Below are 19,278 nucleotides of genomic sequence, written 5' to 3' on the forward strand. Positions count from 1 at the left end.
TGAAGTGGGGAGAGCCAGGGCATGCGGAGACACTGAGATGAAGGAAGCAGAGGTGCTTATCTCAAGGCCAGACTCCCCAGGTGGGCAGGCACTCTGGAAATAACCAAGGCATACAGCTGGCTGGAAGGAACTCAGAACTGGGTAGTTTCTTAGACCTGGCAGTCTTGCCTATTGACCCCATGATGCAGCATCAGCAGCAGAGGGTGGCCCAAGTAGAGGACTGGCATGCAGAGAGAAGGGCATGCTCATCTTCAGAAGGCCCCTCCAAAAGGAATAGGGCCCAGGCATGCGCATAAGCAGAGTTCCTAGAGTGAATACTAGATTGGGTTCAACAAACTGCTCTGTGCAGACTCAGAGATTCATTCTGGATATTTTGTGCTTTTTGTTCAATAAGGAATACTTTAAGGAAAAGGTCTGTGAATTATGAGTGCATGAAGGAGAACTCCTGGCTCATGACACCATCCCCAGGAGATTGACCAGATTGTACAGACACAGGAAAGGCTGATCAGTGGAGTGGCCTGGACAAGGTGAACTTGTCCTTGGTGTGACTTGAGTGTTGGCCTATAGAGTGTTTTTATGTTAGGCACTGGAGGGGTCCATTAGTTTGGCCTACTTGGCCCTTTTATACTTCCATTTATATGCCGCCTACCAGCTTCTTGGCTTTTTTGGGATCTCCCTGAAGTTAGCAGTGAAGACTGGATGGAGGCCTGGGGACTTGTCAAGGGTAGTGCAGGCCAAGGGGCTTCAGCTGAAGCAGGGTGAGTAGGCTCTGGCAGTTTGAAGATGTCACCCTTGCTCCAGAGCAGAGCATGTTAATTTCTGGCTTGTTTGGTAAAAGCCATACAGTGAAGACACTGGTTTACCTGGCGTTCCTCACCAAGACAGCAAGCAAAAAGAATGGCAATTTGTCAGTAGAGGTTTGCTGCCATATTTCACAAGTTTACAAATTGCTGCCGTCAGTGCCATTGGTAATTCAGAAATTGAATACAAGAAAGAGGATAGAAAAAAGGACTAGTGGGTTTGAATAGTATGGGAAAGGTGGGGAGGGTTTGAATGCAGGGAGAAAATGGGTTTAGTCAAGAGCAATAGAGATTGTTGAAGAATGTAAGATTGAAGTGAGAAAGAAGGAAAAATGCTCTAAGAGGAAGAGGATAGAACAAAGACAAACCTCCCAAGGCACCAATGAAGGCATTCAAAGAAATATCTTAGGGAGTGGGCAGGAGCTCTTCCCCTTTTGTACTGGAAGCTGGAGTAGAGGAGGGGTTTCCACTAAAACACTCTTAGTAAATCTTCCTGACAACTGATTTTGCACAGGTGCAGTGCCCATATATGTGATGCACAGGAACCACAAAGTAGTGTGTTTTCTTAATTTGTTAAACATCATTAGGACTGAAACGAGCAATTTTCTGAAACTGATTCCTACTTTTTTTTAATCAAAACTAGTTTTGTCAAAATGGATGCTGCCAATCTTCAACCAATATATTTCATTTTCCAAGAGGCAACTGCTACTTACTTCTTAGTTAAATATGAATATGCTAAAGTGGTATGCTTATTTGTTTAAATGTCTATACATTTCTTAATGCTGTGTTTGTGAATCAGGTATTGCTTCACTGTAAATTATATGCCCTGGATTTTTCCTTTTTTTTTTTTTTTGCCATAGTTAATTCCAGATCCCAATTTTTTCAGCAAATTGCAAGGTTTTCAGGAATGTCCTCAACCAGAATAATTAGTGAAGAAAATGAATGAACACGCTTTTCAAATGACTGCAGTTAATTTCTTTTAAGTATTCCACTTTCTACAGAAAAATGAAAACTATGATTTTGCTGAAATTGGGCATACCTTCTGTGTTTCTTCCATTTCCACCAAATGTACTCCCTCTGGTAAGTTGCAGGGTTATTTTAGATATTCAGTTAGCCTTCACATGCCCTTTAATTAAGACTGAGGTGATGGCAGCTTCATTTGATTGGTGGCAACTTTGGACTGTTTCCTTTTCAAATTGGCTTTTTAGCAAGAGTGATTCAGTTTCTGCCCCAACTCTAAATTAGCGCTGTTTTCAATGCCATCAGATAACCAAACATTACTGGCTATGTGACAATGATGCTTATAAAGAAGCAGGCAGATTTTAAAACGAATACAAACAGGCAAGAAGAATACAAGCTTTAGAGGAAATAATTTAAAAGGTCCTTTAAAGCCAGCATTTTGTGCCAAAAATGTTTGGTGGAAATCATGTGGTCCAAAACAGGGCTAGGGAAAGTGTGACCATCCAGATGTTGGACTGCAAGTCCCATAATCTCTCATTGTTGGTTGTGCTACTAAGGACTGATGGGAGTCACAGTCAACGACTTTCTGCTGTTCTGGAAAAGCCGATTTGTGGATTCTGATCACTGGGAATTAAGCCCTGTTCAAGTCATCAGCAGAGGCAGTTGGAGGAGGGAAGGCCATTAAGATTTCATGTTGTATCAGAAATATATGTATGTGTGGCAGCATTGTTTGGCGTTGAAGTAGTCTGCAACCCTTCCCAGTACAAGTCTATTCCTGCCAAAAGGAAAGTGGGTATTACAGATCCTTCAGAGCAGGCTTGCTGAAATTGTGACTTGCCAAGCTGGAAGCGCCCCACCTGTAGAGCTCTGTGTTGCCTGAGCTGGCACCCGTGGGAAAACCTGCATAGTCAAGGCATTCTAAAGCCAGAGGCTCGACACACTTGTTGGCAGGCTTTGCATCCAGGGCCAGTGCGCACACCCAGCTGGGTAGATGTAAAACCCTGCATACTTTAACATCAAGGCTGCTGCACCATTAAGGGTGTGTCCCAGTGACCACACATGAGAAATAAAAGTAGAGAATTCAAGGAAAAGACACTGCAGGCCAAAGGGGGAAGAAATAAGAAAAAGGCAACATGACTAGCTCACCTGGAAAGCATTCTGCTGGTTGCTACCTCTGCAGCATTTGGGCTGACTAAGTCAGTGTGGGGTCTGGCCTTTGAGGCAAGTGCATGGGAGCTAGGCTGGAAAACTGATTGGAAATGACTGAAAATGGCTGTTAGGTAACAAGGGTAACATAAATTAGATGCTGCAGGGGAAAAGTTATTGTTGCAGTTACAAGAGCAATTCTGAAGACTTGATGATAGTTCATTGCATAACTGCTTCATTTACTATCATGATTTTGGGTAGGCCACTTCTATTGGAATCCTATTGACTAAACTCTGACATGGAAGAATTTTGTATTAAAAAGCACATGCCAGAAACTGCCATTATTTAGAAGGGTAATTATGTCCCAGCAATAACCGTCTCTTGTACCTTTTTAAGGTTAACAAATGTATACTGCCACAAACTTGCATGGTCATGATAGTGATACTATAGTACATTTTTTAACATGTAAGGTGCCATGGGATTCTATAGATGCGCTACTCTGTAGTCCATGACTGGGGAAATCTGTGGCCCTTCAAATTAAGATGGACTCCAACTGATATGACTAGCCATCATGGCTAATGGTCATGGAAGATGGTGGTTGTGTAACTACTTTCCCATCTCTGTCCTAGAATGGGCAAAGAGCATCCCTATTTCAGGCATTTGTAGTTTTACTTATCTATAGTGCTACCTCTTGCCCTTCCAAGTTGGTTACTTTTTGATTCAATAGGGAAAATAATGCACCACTCTGCAAACATTACTGGAAAAAAATCTTATGCTTTATTTGAAAATATATTTGGAAAATTACTTTCTGGCAGCCTCAGGAGAATGCATGAATACATATTCTGATGCCCACACTTTTTTCTGACCCATAGGTTGCCTTTAAGTATTCCTAATTCCCATGTTCCTTGTAGGCAACACTAGCCAAAGTGCTGGCTAGAGCCAGATAATATATATTTGTGTGCATGCTGTTGATTCTACAGATTCAGCTAATTTCACATAAACCAATGAACAGACATCAGATGTAAGGTCTACAAGCTACAGGGAAAGCCAAATTTAAGTCCAATGACACAGGTGTGAAAGACTTCATTGCCTGTTATGAATCCCTTGAGCCATTTTTATCATTGCTCCTGATGTGAAGTTAAAACTAACTTTCTCAGGTCAAAGGGTAGTGGGCATTTTTAGTGCACTATATTTTTCTTTCAGAATCTAGAAAGTTTTCCATTAAGAATGTATTTTTTTAATTATTAAAGGCCCACTATGACCTTTTATTTTTCTTTTTGCAAAAGTAGTATTCCTCAAAATAGGAGTGATTTTATATTCTAGCTCATATCTTGTTGGTAACAGCATATAACTGTGGTCTATAGACATGTAAGATTTTAAAATGTTACTCAGTGAACTCACAGATTAGGCTCCATACTATTAAATGTACAAAATCCTTCATAAAGGATAAATCCAACTGCAATCTCATAAATACTATACAAAGCATTTTATCTATCTTTGTGAAGCTTAACTTATTCTCCCAATGAATTGAAGTACCTTTTTGAAGTATTCTAAACATATTTTCCTCTAGCACAAATCATATTTTAAGTTTTCTTAAGGCTGCAATCTTGTATTGAATTTCACAGCCTGTTTAGTATTCTGTGTAAATCCTACTCAGTTGGGCCGAGACTTGTCATAATCAGAGTTGCCATTGACATCTGTGGGAACTAAAGTAGACATGCATGCTACTGTATTTTCCCTGTATAAGACACTACTTTTTCTTAAAAACATTTACTTAAAAATGGAGGTGCGTCTTATACACGGGGGGGAGGGGGGAGAACCATGGGAGGACCGCGGGGGGGGGACTGGCGCGATCGCGTGTGTGCAGGGGGGGTGGCAAGGCGGTATGTGCATGCGGCAGCAGCTTGCTCGCTGGAGATGGGTAGGAAAAGTGGGGGGCATCCTATACATGGGGGCGTCTTATAGATGGAAAAATATGGTAATTTCACAGAGTGAATCCAACCCACTGAGTTTGCGTTATTCCTGGTCAATATGCATAGGATTGCAGTTTCTCTCAAGGCAACCTGAACAGTTGACTGGAAATGTCCAGTTTCTAAAAACAATATACTAAAAGATAGTACTTTTATTCCACAGCTCCTTGCAATCAATTACTATACTTAATATTATGAATATTTAAAAAACAAATTATTTGCTTCAGCAGCTTTTCATTATTTGTAGCAAATTTACTGAAAAAAGAAGGTATCAGTATGACTCCCTGTATAAATACCTAATAGATTTTAATAGGACCATAGCAAAGAAACTGCTATTGGTACATCTGAGTAAGTGTATTCAAATCTCCAGAGCCACTCAAATATGGAATAAGATTTAGGTAACAAAAATGAAACTACCTTGGGATAAGATACAGTGATACCATCACCAAGAGAATATACTACACATGGTTGTTTTATTCTTTAAAATAATCTGACTAAATTCTCTGAAGATGTCCATAAACTTGCAATGACAGGAAATCTTTTAAACATTTTAGATTTTCAAAAACTTTAGACAAGATCCGCAGTGAAAACATTTTAATCAAGGAGTAATGTGCAACTTCTTGTGGGTCAGTAATTGGTTAAAGAGAGGAAACAGGTATAGGACCGAAGAGGTATTGCAATGGAGAGATGGAGCGGAATCTCTAAAAGCAGGGGGTGCAAAAAGTACAGTTTGTTGGCCACAGGTGGTGCTCCCCAAGCTCTGCCGGCAACTATGCAGAAAACAAGGAAAATGCCCTGGGCTGTGGTTTCTGTCATAGAAACCTTTCCTAAATTAATACTAGAGTGTCCCGGGAGGTGGTAGTTGAAGGTGTTTGCCTGCTTCCTAGGATGGTGCAGCAACAGGACTTCTGTGAAAGGATGCATACAGCCTCTTCTAACAACATTCCAGTTAGCAGAGTATGCAATGTATCTATGTTAGATCTGTCTTATTTATGAATAACGTACTGGAAAATCTGAGGGTGCAAAATTTGCAGGTGAAACTGATTGATTTGATATGGTGAAAACCCAAACAAATATGACATTCTCTGGAGTTTTCTCCCGAATGAATGAATGAATGAATGAGCAACAACATGGCAAATGAGATTCAGTGTCAGTGCAAATAATGTACACTAGGGTATTCCCACTCTTTCAACAACCAAAACATATTCAGCTATGGCCATTTTCAGTGAGAAGGCTCACTGAAAATGTTGAGCTCTGTGGTAGAAAGAGTTCTTGCTCTTGGGGATGATGGGGATTGAAAAAATTAAGATTGCTGTATCACAGACTTCCAGAAAGGTGTTCAACTGGTGCAACATCATGTGGAGAATGCTGCCTCCTGAAACATGTTCACTGAGAACTAGACCTTTGGTGACCAAAGGGGAGCACCTTTTTTACACAGTAAATGCAAAAGATTGTGTGATGTATTCGTTCAGAATGAATATCAGTGTCTCACAATAATGAGCAGTACGAAAAGAGAACATACTGTGGAAATTATGATCTCATAATAGAACTGAGAATCATCCAAAGAAACTGATCAGCAGTAAATTTAGCACAAACAGACAACAGAACAAACTTCTGTAAGTGATTACCTTGGAGTGATGCTGGGATGGTTCTAAAGATAAAAGAGACAAAGCTATAGAGAGCTATCAGCCACTCATAGCCCCAAGTAAATGGGAGCTTTGTGTGCCAAACTGTGCACTACAGAATACTAGTTGCAGGGAACAAGCTACTGAATGATCATCCTCTTCATGCTCCTCTAACAAACTTCCAGAGGCATCAGGACTGCTTGGGTTAGAGTTCTGCAATAGCAAGGCAATGTTCCACAGAGTAACAGTTTTGCTGGAGGAGAATCAAAGCATCTAACTGTGTTTCGGCATAGTCCATGGTCTTCATGCAATGACATTTTGAAGTGACCTTATGCATACATGGGTGGAGAGATTGTTTATCCAATTGTTTATCCATGTAACCTTTTCTGGGGGAAAAGTGTTCAGTAGCAGCCTGCTGATCCTCTGCTTTATCAAAGACTGCTTTAAAAATAGATGGGAACGATAGGTGTAATTGCATGCCTTGTCCAGTTTAGGTCATGGAGTGTGACTGGTACACTGCATCAACTGTGGAAAATGCCCAAACCCTGTTAGTTTAGTAACCACACCAACATTAAATGAAAAACTTCTTCACATTCTAGGTAGAATCTGCAAAATCCTATACAGACATTTCCATTCATTTTAAACACCAGGAGCTATTTTATGCCCAAGCTCTGAAGAACTACTTGATGCATGCCAAAGAGTTTAGTCCTACTTGCTGAATCTTTTACTTCTCTTGGAACAGCATGGCATTTTGTTTTTTGTTTCAATCCCTTATCTTGTGGGAGACCTGGTTGTGCATTTATATGCATTGTGTAATGCTGCTTATTTTTCTAAATATTTTTTAAAGAGGAGTGTTGTAATTGTATTAATTCAATCCCTTAGTTTTACAATTCAGCCTTTAATGCTGGAAAAATACTGTTTACATTGCTGTAATTATATTAGCAATGTTACATTATCTTGAACACTTCTAGTAATAAAGATGACTAATAATTGAAGTATGCAGGTAGCGCAGTGGTTTAAACCGCTGTGCTGCTGGGCTGGTAGATCGAAAGGCTGCTGGTTCGAATCTGCACAACGGGGTGAGTTCCCGTTGCTCCGTCCCAGCTCCTGCCAACCTTGCAGTTTGAAAGCATGCAAATTCAAGTAGATAAAAAGGTACCATTTCGGTGGGCAGGTAACAGCGTTCCATGCACTTCGGTGTTTAGTCATGCCGGCCACATGACCACGGAGACTGTCTGCGGACAAATGCTGGCTCCCTCGGCTAGGAATCGGAGATGAGCACTGCCCCCTAGAGTCAGGCATGACTGGACGTAACGTCAAAGGGAAACCTTTACCTTTATTCTATACATATCTGGCAATATGTCTTTTTGAGCTCAGCAAGACATCTGAGTAGCATGTAAAACAATGTAATTACATGGCAAAAACTTTAATTGGAGTGCATGCAAATGCATTTTTGAATGCACATTCACTGTCAGTGTTTTTCTAACTTAGGAAATTAGCTTTTCTTAGCTGGGAGTTTTCAGCCCTTGAAAGCATTGGGGATTCTGCCAAAGGAGCACTTGGTCTTAAGCAATGATTGGTAACTTAAACTTTCAGGGATAATTTATATTATGAGTGGGAATGCCCCATAATACAGTAGTATAATTTTGGAAGATGTCTTTTATCTCTCTTGATTTCCCTACCAGTGAAACTATTTAATTTCAATTAAAGCTAGAAGGCAGGTTTCTTTATTCACACTTATTAATTGCTTAGCCACTGCAAATCCAGAAATAATTTTTCAAGACTAGTGATGCGAGATGAACCTATTTTATAGCAGAAAATAAAAATTAAGATACCAGGCAGATCACAGAATAACCCAACTTTTCCCACAATACATTCATGCTGGTGTAATCCATATTCTTCTACATCAAAGAAAAGAGAATCTGGTTCATATTTTGCACATTTCACACAATTCTAACCTCACTATAGTCAATAACAAATGCCCCAATGAGTTTAATGTGTCAGCGTTTGTAATGTTCAGTCTTACCCTTTCCATAGTTTGCTATTGTTGCATCACAAATATAGCTTTTATCATAAAATTGTAGTTATTTTAGACATGACCAGGTATGCAAGAAGACAGTCAATCATTTATAGTATTTTAATCTGTATCATCTCTATAAAACATTTATTTTAAACTCTATAATGAGATAGTAGAAATAATATAATCTTTGAGTGCACTTAAAGTACTCACCTTGGAAATATAACACATTTAATAAGACAAATCCTTTAATCCAAACTTTTGTTGACTCAGAATATTTTACTGTGGAAAAAAGAAAGTATCTGTAGGCTAGTTAGTCTTCAACCAAAACAAATTTTCTTTTGAAGTCAGTCCTCATTTTCCTAAAGATCATCTGGTGCATGGAAATACTTTATAAAAAAACATCTTGAGTCACTGGATTCGTAGATCTAGATTTGCTTGCATTCATGTCTGGTACACATAGCTTGCCGTTCAATTCGCCAAGTAACTTCTTCGTAAGTACAGTGGCATATAGTGCATTCATCAGTTTTCACCTCCCGACCTGCTGGAATGACTGTGGTCTCTGCAAAACAGTTGGGGCCTGAAATAGAAGAGGGGGGGTGACACTTAAGAAGAACTGTTTCATTTGAGCCATCCTCCATGCGTCTTGATGGTGGAAAGAAAATTGGGAGTAGGGTTTAGAGACTCAGCATGACACCCCTTCTATGCCATCAGGCTCATAGGGAGGACACCAATCACAATCTTTCAACCTGACATACAGCACAAAGTTGTAAGCACAAATGCTCTGTGCACTCAAACGTGCTGCTGGAGTTGTTTCTGCTAATGACCTTTACAGAGCCTCTGAACAGATTTTGAGGTCACTCCAAGTTTCCATTTTGCTTTGTGGTGAATCAGTTACTCAAGCGATTCACTAAGAACACATCCAGATTCTGGGTTAAGCAGGTTGCTTACCTGTAACTGATGTTCTTCGAGTGGCCATCTGTGCATTCACACATATGGGTGCTGCGCCTGCGCAGTGCCTAGGCTGGAAGATGAGAAAGCTAATGGTTTTTGGCAGGAAAAGACTCCACTCCCCTCCCCCCTATAGTATAAATAGAGCGGAGCGTCCGCCATTTTATTCAGTCTTGAAGATCAACCGCCCCCTTGCAGTTAAAGACGGTAGTACAATAAGCATCATTGGTACCGTAAGATAGGTGCGGAACCGATGAAAAAGCAATTCCACTCACCGACACCATGCGAGGCCAGCAGGTGGGTTGTGTGAATGCACAGATGGCCACTCGAAGAACATCAGTTACAGGTAAGCAACCTGCTTTTCTTCGTCGTGGCCTCTGTGCATCATACATATGGGTGATTAACAAGCTTACCAGACTTGGAGGAGGGAGGTGTCATCAATGAAGAATGGCGGAGAGAACTGCTCTACCAAAGGAACAATCCTGTCTTGCACGTACATCAAGCCAATAATGCTTGGCGAAAGTACATGGAGCAGCCCAGGTTGTGGCTCTGCAAATATCCTGGATCAGAACACCTGCCACAAAAGACAACAAAGTTGCAACTGCTTGCGTAGAATGGCCTCTTGGAAGCGTAGGTAAGTCCATCTTTGCTAGTTGATATGCCAGAACTATGGTCTGGACAATCCATTTAGACAGTCTTTGAGATGTGACTGGAGAACCCTTGTCATGATCAGCGTATTTAACGAAGAGTCTGTTAGAATTCCGGAAGGATTCTGTGCGAGACCTATAGAAAGTCAGACAGCGTCGAACATCGAGAGTGTGGAAAGAGCGTTCAATTGGAGTCGATGGGGATGGAAAGAACACGGGCAATGCAATGTCCTGATTCAAATGAAACAATGTAGCCACTTTAGGAAGAAACATTCAATCCATCCGAAGGACGACCTTTTCCTTATGAAAATTCAAAAATGGTGGATCTATGCGAAGAGCACAAAGCTCACTAGCCCTTCTGGCGGAGGTGAACGCAACAAGAAAGGCAGTCTTCCATGATACTAAACGTAGATCCACCATTGCCAAAAGTTCAAATGGGGGCTTTGTAAGCACTTGGAGTACAACAGAAAGACTCCAAGTTGGCATAACAGGACGGACTGACAGGTGTAGGTTCTGTAGTCCTTTTAGAAAACGGCAAATCATAGGTTGAGAAAAAAACGCTAAACCCTGTATGTTGCCCCGGTAATGTGAAATGGCAGCAGCGTAAACTTTTATAGATGACGGTTTAAGTCCCGAATGGTGTAATTCAAACAGAAATTGTAAAATGTTCTCAATAGAGGCCGATCCTGGAGAAAAAGAATGGCAGTCGGCAAAGAATGAGAATCTTCTCCATTTCGCCATGTAAGATCGACGCATAGACGGTCTTAGTGCAGATTCAAGAATCGCTTGGATATCAGGATGTAAGACCGTTGGTCCCAAAACAGTTCTTGACGGTCCTGAAGGAAAAGTCGGTCGCGTACTCTGTTGAACTGAGTATTCGTTTTGTCGAGATGCCATTGGGATTGATAGAGCAGCTAAGTCCAGCGGATGTTGCATACTGTCAACTTCAGAGAAGCCAAGTCCGGGTGTCGGATCGCTCCGTTGTGCTGTGTCAACAAGTGAGGAACCGTTGGAAGCCGACAAAAAACACCTTTGGACTGGATGAGGAGAGTGGTGGACCAAGGTTGTCTCGGCCACCATGGGGTTATTAATATTCCTGTAGCGTTGTCTTGAACAATCTTTGATACCACCCTCATCAAAAGGGGGATCGGGGGAAACGCGTAGAAAGTCAAGTTGTTCCAAGTGATCATGAGGGCATCTCCCCTTAAGTCCTGTCCGATACCTGCTCTGGAGCAAAACAGTTTGCATACCCTGTTCTCTTGGGTAGCAAACAAGTCTATGTCTGGGTATCCCCACATACAGAACAGTTCGTCGCAAATCAGCCAATCCAACTCCCACTCGCAGGTCGTTGACATCTGTCTGCTCAGTGCATCTGCTTCCATGTTGTCGGTTCCTGCAAGGTGGACCACCAGTAGCATTATGTCCCTTGGGATACACCAATCCCAAATTTGCATGGACAATTGAGCCAAGAGAGGTGACTTTGTTCCGCCCTGCTTGTTGATGTAAAAAACAGCAGCGATGTTGTCGGACGCAATCTGGACAACTTGGCAGTGTATGACAGTCTCGAAGGATTTGACAGCGTTGAAAATTGCCAGAAGCTTGAGGAAGTTGGTGTGCTTCCTCGTTTCTTGTTGGTTCCAAGTTCCTTGGACCTGAAGTCCTGCACATGCCACACCCCATCCGATGAGGGATGCATCCGTGTACAATGTCACTGTCAGTTGCAGCGGTCCAAACGGAACGCCGATAGACAAATTGTCTACAGTAGTCCACCATGTCAAGGTATGAAGGATCGAAAGCAGAATCCGAATAAACTTGCTTTGCGGGTCCTGCTGCAGGTGAAACAATCTGTTGAGAAACAATTGCAGCGGTCGAAGTCTGAGTCTGGCATGGGGCACGATGGCAACTGAGGCAGCCATGTGTCCCAAAAGCCTCTGTATAGTGACAGCCTGTACTGTCCTGTGTTGTCAAATTTGATGAATATGAGCACAAAGAGTGGCTCGATGGGATGGAGGAAGAAATGCCCTCTGTAGGATGGAGTCGATACATGCCCCGATGAAATCGATGACCTGCGTAGGGATAAGTGACGATTTCTTACAGTTAATGCAGAGTCCAAGGTCGTCAAGTAAAGTACAAATCTTATGTCCAGCCGAAAGGAGGCTGTCTCTAGTCTGGGACACAATCAGCCAATCATCTAAGTACAGGTAGACTTGTATACCCTGAAGGTGTGCACACACCGGGGCCATACATTTTGTGAAAACTCTCAGGGCCATGGCAAGACCGAATGGCAGAACATTGAATTCGAATATATCAGGTCCTACAGTAAAACGCGGGAACATCTATGGAAAGGATGAATGGAGATATGAAAATAAGCATCCTTCAAGTCCAGTGAGGCAAACCAATCCCCTCTCCTCAGCAACGGAAGGATATTTTGTAAGGTGGTCATCCGGAACTTTTTAGGCTTGATGTATTTATTGACATCTGTTAGGTCCAGGATGGGACGAAGACCACCATCCCATTTGGGGACTGTAAAGTATCTAGAATAGAATCCGTGTAGCCCATCAGAGCGAGAGAGTTGTCGAATTGCTCCACTACGAAGTAGCTGGTCGACCTCATCGCATAAAATTGAAGAGGGCAGCGTAAATCGGATAGGGCTCGACAGTGGAACGATGTCGAATTCTATTCTGTATCCGAGCTGAATGATGGACAACACCCACCTATCAGATGTAATGGACTCCCCAATGGGGAGTCAGCTTTGAAGCCGGCTCCCAAAAGGGAGAGGGAAAGGTGGGAGGTGGAGAGATGGAGTGGCTCGCCAGGACCATCAACGAGGATGCTTTTCAGTATCGAAGCATTGACGGCCCTGAGAGAAGCGTTGTTGAGGCTGTTGCCTTCTATGCTGCTGCCTTTGCTGATATTGCTGGCGGGGTTGGTATTGTTAGCGTCTGTAAGGCCTGGACCATGGCCACTTACGTTTGTGTTGAGGGAGTTCCATGTGACGCGCTGTCATGAATGATTCGTGGATCGCCTTGAGCTTATGATCAGTCTTAGCATGAAAAAGTCCGGTACCATCGAATGGCATTTCTTCTATCCTCCTCTTCACTTCTTCAGGGAAGTTACAATTCCTCAGCCACGCATGCTGTCGAAGGGAAATAGCACTGACTATGGCCCTAGAGTCAGTGTCCACATGGTGTCTTGTGGTGGACAATTGTTGTATGGCCACTTGCATTCTGCATTATGAAGTACTGGTAACGTGCCAGCATAGCTTCGTAATTTGATATGCGTAGTCCGAGTCCCGCGGCCGCATGGACCCGCTGTGCAAGCATGTCTATCTTTCTCCCTTCCCTGTCACGGGGTGTTGTATGACCGCGAGCCTCTCTGCCCTGGGACGACTCAACCACCACCGGATTTGGCTTGGGGTGGCGTAGCAGAAACGGTGTATCTTCCTCTCTAATCCGGTACATAGACTCGTACCGGCGAGACGTCGCTTGTGGTTGGGCCAGCTGGTCCCAGGGCTGGACCATCGCCTGGTGGAGCGTAATGAGAGGTAATGCTACGGTTGTGGATTGTTCTCCCCGGACAATATCATAAAATCTATCGGTGCTGGGACTGAGGTGATGATGGGCCTCGATCTCCAGCGACTGAACCAATCAGGAGATGAGCTCCGAGGTGATATGAGGCTCGTCCGGGGATCCAGGGTCCTGGGAAGTGATGGCCACATCTGGAGATGTGGAGTCTACTTCCGACTCATCCAAGTCCTGGTGGTAGTGGTATTGTTCGCTGGAAGAGGAGGTCTCCAGGGACAGTGGAGGTCTCCTCTCTGCACACCCAGAAGTGGATGGCGCCTCCCTTGGGATGGATGCTGAATTACGGTCCCGTGGATAATAAGCATAGGGTTGGTATCCACTCCAGCCAGGGAAGCCACCATAGCCCAGTCATCCAATTGGCGTTCAGCTGAATGGCTTCTGCGCCTAGGTGGTGATACAGGTTCCTCAGGTGGCCCAGTGGTAGTCATTGGGGTTGGGGAGCGTTCCCTCGGTGGGGAGTCTCTGATCTCTCCATCTGAGATGGATTCCCTAAGTGGCGCTTCTGGTTGTGAAGGAGACGTGCTCTCAGGCCGGACAATTTGCCTGGGGGATCCCGGTGGAGTCACCTGCATCGCCGATTGCAGGGCCGGTCCTGAGGGAGTTGGTACCGTGGCGGCAGTCGGTACCAAGAACCCCGATGAACCCGAGCCCCGATGTTTGGCGCAATTGAGCTTCTTGCCCTTGTGGGCTGCCTTGTCCGCTTTATCTTTCCTTGGTTTTTTGTGCCAAGAGGATTTATCAGATTCAGATACTTCTCCTTTTGCTTAGTTGGGGGAGAAGGTAGCTGTTGCACTTCCGTCGAGGCAGCGCCTTCGTTCGAAGGACGCTGTGGCGGTGCGGCCGATGTTGAGGTGGGACACTTGGAGGGCACGGCCGAAGTAGAGGCGGAGCGCTGAGAAAGCACAGTCAAGGAAGAAGTAGGCCTTGAGACCAACTGGTCTGATTGTAGCAAGGCTTGATCCCACAGTAACTTGCGGAGACGATTCTCCCTATTCTTCCTGGCCAGTTTGGTAAAGGCCAAGCAATGCCCACACTTGTCGGTCCTATGCCCCTCGCCAAGGCAGAGGAGGCATAGGTCGTGTGGGTCGGCGGGAGACATTTTGGAGTCGCACTCGCTACATTTGCAAAATGTGGCCCGCTGCCCCATCATGAAAAGAAAAAAGAAGATGATAGTGCAGAGGGTAAAGAATAATATTTTGTTTTTTTTAGAAAGAAGAAGAAGAAAACTACAACACGGATAAGAGAAAAACTGGGAGTATAACAAGGTGAGCATAACAAGGTAAGTATAACTGTAAACAAGCACAAGGCAAGAATCTAAGCGAGAGACGAACAGGCACGAGGTACAGCGAACAGCAGTCGCAAAGACTGAATAAAATGGCAGACACTCCACTCTATTTATACTATGGGGGGAGGGGAGCAGAGCCTTTTCCCGCCAAAAACCATTAGCTTTCTAATCTTCCGGTCTAGGCACTGCGCAGGCGCAGCACCCATATGTGTGATGCACAAAGGCCACGACGAAGAACACAGGGTTTATCTGCTAAACTCATGTTCAAGTTTGTTAAGACCTGTGATCATAGCAATATCAGGTGGTGTAATGAGGGTGAGTTTGTAAAGGGCTTGGCAACAGTCAAGAGGTGGGGTATGAGGCACATAATTACCAGGCAGTAAAATGTGGAAGAAGTGGACACATCACTGTGCAGAGACTTGGTGGCAGTATTACTAACAATACCTGGCATGGCCGCCTCCTAGGTGGATTACTACAATGCAATTTAGATGGGGCTACTTCTTAAAACAATTCAGAAATTTTGCAAGTCCAAGGTAGAGCTGCTAGTTCAGCATATGATTGTGTGATGCTGTGCTTTCTCAGGTGCACCAATTTGCAGTCCATTTCCAATCCCCAATTCACTTCAGTGTCAGTGTTGACTTTTAAAGCCATAAGGTTGAGAGCAGGGTAGCTAAAGAACCATATCATGTATGTATCTGCTCAGACCCTGAGGTCACATTCAAGAGCCCTCCTCCAGGTGCCCCCAACTGAATGAATTTAGGCAGGGGCTACGAGAGAGGAGACCTCCATAGTTATGGCTCTGCCCTGCTTGTGGAATGAATTTCTCAGGAGACTAGCTGGCATGCACAGTGTCACACCTGGCAAATAAGATTGTCCCAGGCATTTTAGATTTTACAGTTTAAATTTTGGGAATTTTGAAGCGCCTACTAACTGCTGAAATGGCTGTTTTAATATATTTCTCTCCTCTGGGAAATGTTATTGCCATTAATGCTGTGTCTTTTTATTCATTTGATCTTATAAAGTCTATGCAGAAAACTCTTGTTATTGGATGGATGAAAACAGTAATAAATAGATGGGCCAATAGCTGTTGGGGCACCTCAGCCTTGGTCCTTGCTCATTCAGCAGGGTCTCCTGACTCCGTGTGATCCTCAGTCTTTCTGGTTTTGGCTAGGTCAATTGGAATTCTGAATGTGTGGGGAATCTCATAAAGCATTTTCCCAGAAGTTAGACTGGAGTAAAAAGAAAAATAATTTGCCCAAGAATCTAGATAGAAAACATGTAAGGGTGTGAGTTCTATGATATCAAATCACTCCTTTGAACGCAAATAAAGATGGTACCAGTGGGGGGAGGGGGACACACTGAAGCATGGCAGCTTCCCAGTTGTTTAAAAAACTTTAACAAAATAAAAATGATGAGCTGGGAGCCTGGTGGGGTGTATGTGTGTGCACACCTGCTAGGGAAGGTGTCTGTGACCACACTGGGGCTTGGTGGGCATCAAATTAAAGAACGCTGGTGTAGTATTTTAAGGGAGGGGGCTAGAGGAATTGCTATGGGAAGGAGGGGCTGGGAAAGTCCCCTTCTGCCAATAAATCTGGATCCAACCATATATATTTAAACAGGTGGAATGTTATGCTTAAAAAAAGTTTCTTCACCCATAGGAGCATCAACCAAATATAATAGACCCTAACAAAATTCTCAGTGAGCCTCAATAAAAATGGAAAGGTTTTGTATTTTTGAGCAATGAATATGAGCATGTACAAACTATAGCAGGGGTGCAGAACCTTAGGCCTGGGGACAAATCTAGCCATTTGAGCTCCCAAATCTGGACCTTGGGTTGCCCAGAAGGCCCCACTCCTTTCCCCTGGTACTTTCCTACCGATTAACCATTTTTTCATTGTTTAAAAGTTTGAAGCACTTCTCCTAGGGCTTGGTTGCTTCAGTAAAAGGTTCAAGCCAAAATGTGGTGGCTTTCTTGGCTCCAGCCTGTTTGCCTTGTACCCTATTCCTTTGCTCATTTCTCCCAGTACTGGAATATGGCTCCAAAGAGCTTTTTTGGAATGGTGTTTAGCCTTCAAGTACAACCTCCCCTTAATGACTGATGAAAACACTGCCATCCAGTCCGCCTGCCCATAAGTTTGTTTTCATTTCTATACCGTCCAATAGCTGAAGCTCTCTGGGCGGTTCGCAACAATTAATTAAATACAAACGATACAATACAAAATACAGTAAAGCACAATATAAATTCCAAGTCCATCCAATTACAATAGTAATTTTTATACAATGCACATTAATGTGCAGTATCTCCAGGTGATAATGCCAAGTAAGAAAACTGAGGTTTGAACCCTGCAATAAAATTCAGGCTACCCCAATTGATACACATACACATCTAAGAGATTATCCACTACCAGATGGTATTGCCTCCGATTCGAAGTATTTGCTCATGCAGAACCCTGAAGCACGACACACCATGCCAGGTGTACTCAAAAAGGCAGACAAGCATTAAGGAACTGGAACACATAACTTACAAAAAACTTGGGGTTATTCAAAATCATACAGCAACACAGAGCATACTGTGCATATATAATAAGTCTCTGAATTTGGAAGGTGACAGGCATCCAAAGAAAGATGGGAAGTGTGTGGTGGTAAGCGTAGGCACTCCTTGTACTCTCCAAAATGATGCTCAATTTCAGTCATCTGAAGTGATTTTCCCTTGCTTGTGAGGAGGTGGTGCTGAGGCTCCAGAGAGATTCCACATATCCTGGTGGAACCTCATTCCACCCGTCTATGTCACCAAGAAAGTGAGGCCAGCCCAGCATCATAGCTACAGCAGGTATGAAAGGAACTGTGCTGCTGCAAGGGCAGAGAGAGGGTGCTCTGAATTTGAAGCCCTGGCACTGAAATGCAAATATTGCCAGTTAAATAAGTGGTTATTTCTTTTGTAGAAATATATTGCACATTGTTCTCTCACAAAGATTAAATAGCTTGCTCTCCATTCCTTAGAGTTTTACTGTTGGAAAGGATGAGCTTAAGAGATGGAGGAGCCCACCTAGATTTCAGGGGAAAGAATGTTGAAACTTCATGAATAGAATGCCACAGTCAAGATAGCAAAGGTTTAAAAGATTTGGTGCTTTAAGTTACATGGGTAACCTCACGTTTTTTAGTAGCATTTTTTTTATTACAGTGGGATAAAAGCAAATAACCAAGGCTGAAATCTACAACTTCTATTAGTTTTGCTTGGGTTTTTGTGTGAAACCTAGGCCAGATCTAACTGAAACAACTCAGATATGCTCTGTTTATTCATTATTATTCTGTTTATTACATGTTTGTCCCAGGTTTCCTCTCAGAAGTTTAAGGTAGCATATATCATACCCATCTTATTTTGTCTTCTTTCATCTGAGTAATGCAAATTTGAATCAGGACCTCTCCTGCCCTAGTCTGAAATTGTATCCACTACACCACACTGGCTGTACTTTAGGTTTCATTTGATTTATTTATTTTTCAATTTATATCCTGCCTTTTCCTATAAATGACTCAAGGCAGCTTACATCATTCTCCTCCTCCATTTTATCCCCACAACAACAACCCGATGAGTAGGTTGGGCTGAGAGTCTGTGACTGGCCCAAAGTCACCAGTTGGCTCCATGGCTGAGCGGGGACTAGCACCCAGATCGTCAGAGTCCCAGTCCCATGCTCTTAACCACTACACCACACTGGTTCTCACAATGTAGATGGTATGGATTTGTAATGGCTTGTTGTTTACTGTAGCTATCACTGCATGTTAAAACAATTTAGAGTCAGGAAAACAATCTAAGAATGTGACATACTATTTAACCTAAACAAATGATAGAGTGCTGGCTTTATGTCAAGGGTCAGCCTGCAAGAGAAAAGTAGTACCCCAAAGTTATCAAGATTTCAAGGGTGCTCATTTTCTTCTGAATCAATTTTCTACAAATTTACCAGCTGCTGCACCATGGAAAAGTGCCCATGAAGTATGTACTTGAACCCTTTCCATACTCAAAGGAGAGAAGGGAAAAAAGAAGACAAAATTATTTAGATTCACATATATTAAGACTTAATTCAGACCTGATGTTGATGAAAGTCATTTAATGTATGATGAATGAGCCATTATCTAATAAAAACAACCCATTATTTGTTTGTTCTTTTATTCTTTTTAATGGATTTTTGGCCTAGGATTTTCTTTTAAATAGTGCTAACTTACAAAGTGAGGGAAGGACATTATGGATATACAAATTGCAGAGCTGCTACATTTCCCCTCCATTTTGGAGGGCATGTC

General features: G+C 43.0%; 1 protein-coding gene across 1 annotated transcript in view; it reads right to left on the minus strand.

The window, feature by feature from the left end:
• Positions 1-8,946: 8,946 nt before the first annotated feature.
• Positions 8,947-19,278, minus strand: part of VWC2 (von Willebrand factor C domain containing 2) — a 118,543-nt gene continuing 108,211 nt past the window's right edge. The window contains exon 3 of the mRNA XM_044418986.1: positions 8,947-9,098. Within this exon, the coding sequence (XP_044274921.1) occupies positions 8,947-9,098 (152 nt within the window). The remainder of the gene's footprint in view (positions 9,099-19,278) is intronic.

Source organism: Varanus komodoensis, unplaced genomic scaffold, assembly GCF_004798865.1.
Source record: "Varanus komodoensis strain SLA01 unplaced genomic scaffold, ASM479886v1 scaffold10, whole genome shotgun sequence".
In the NCBI taxonomy this organism is placed as follows: Eukaryota; Metazoa; Chordata; class Lepidosauria; order Squamata; family Varanidae; genus Varanus; species Varanus komodoensis.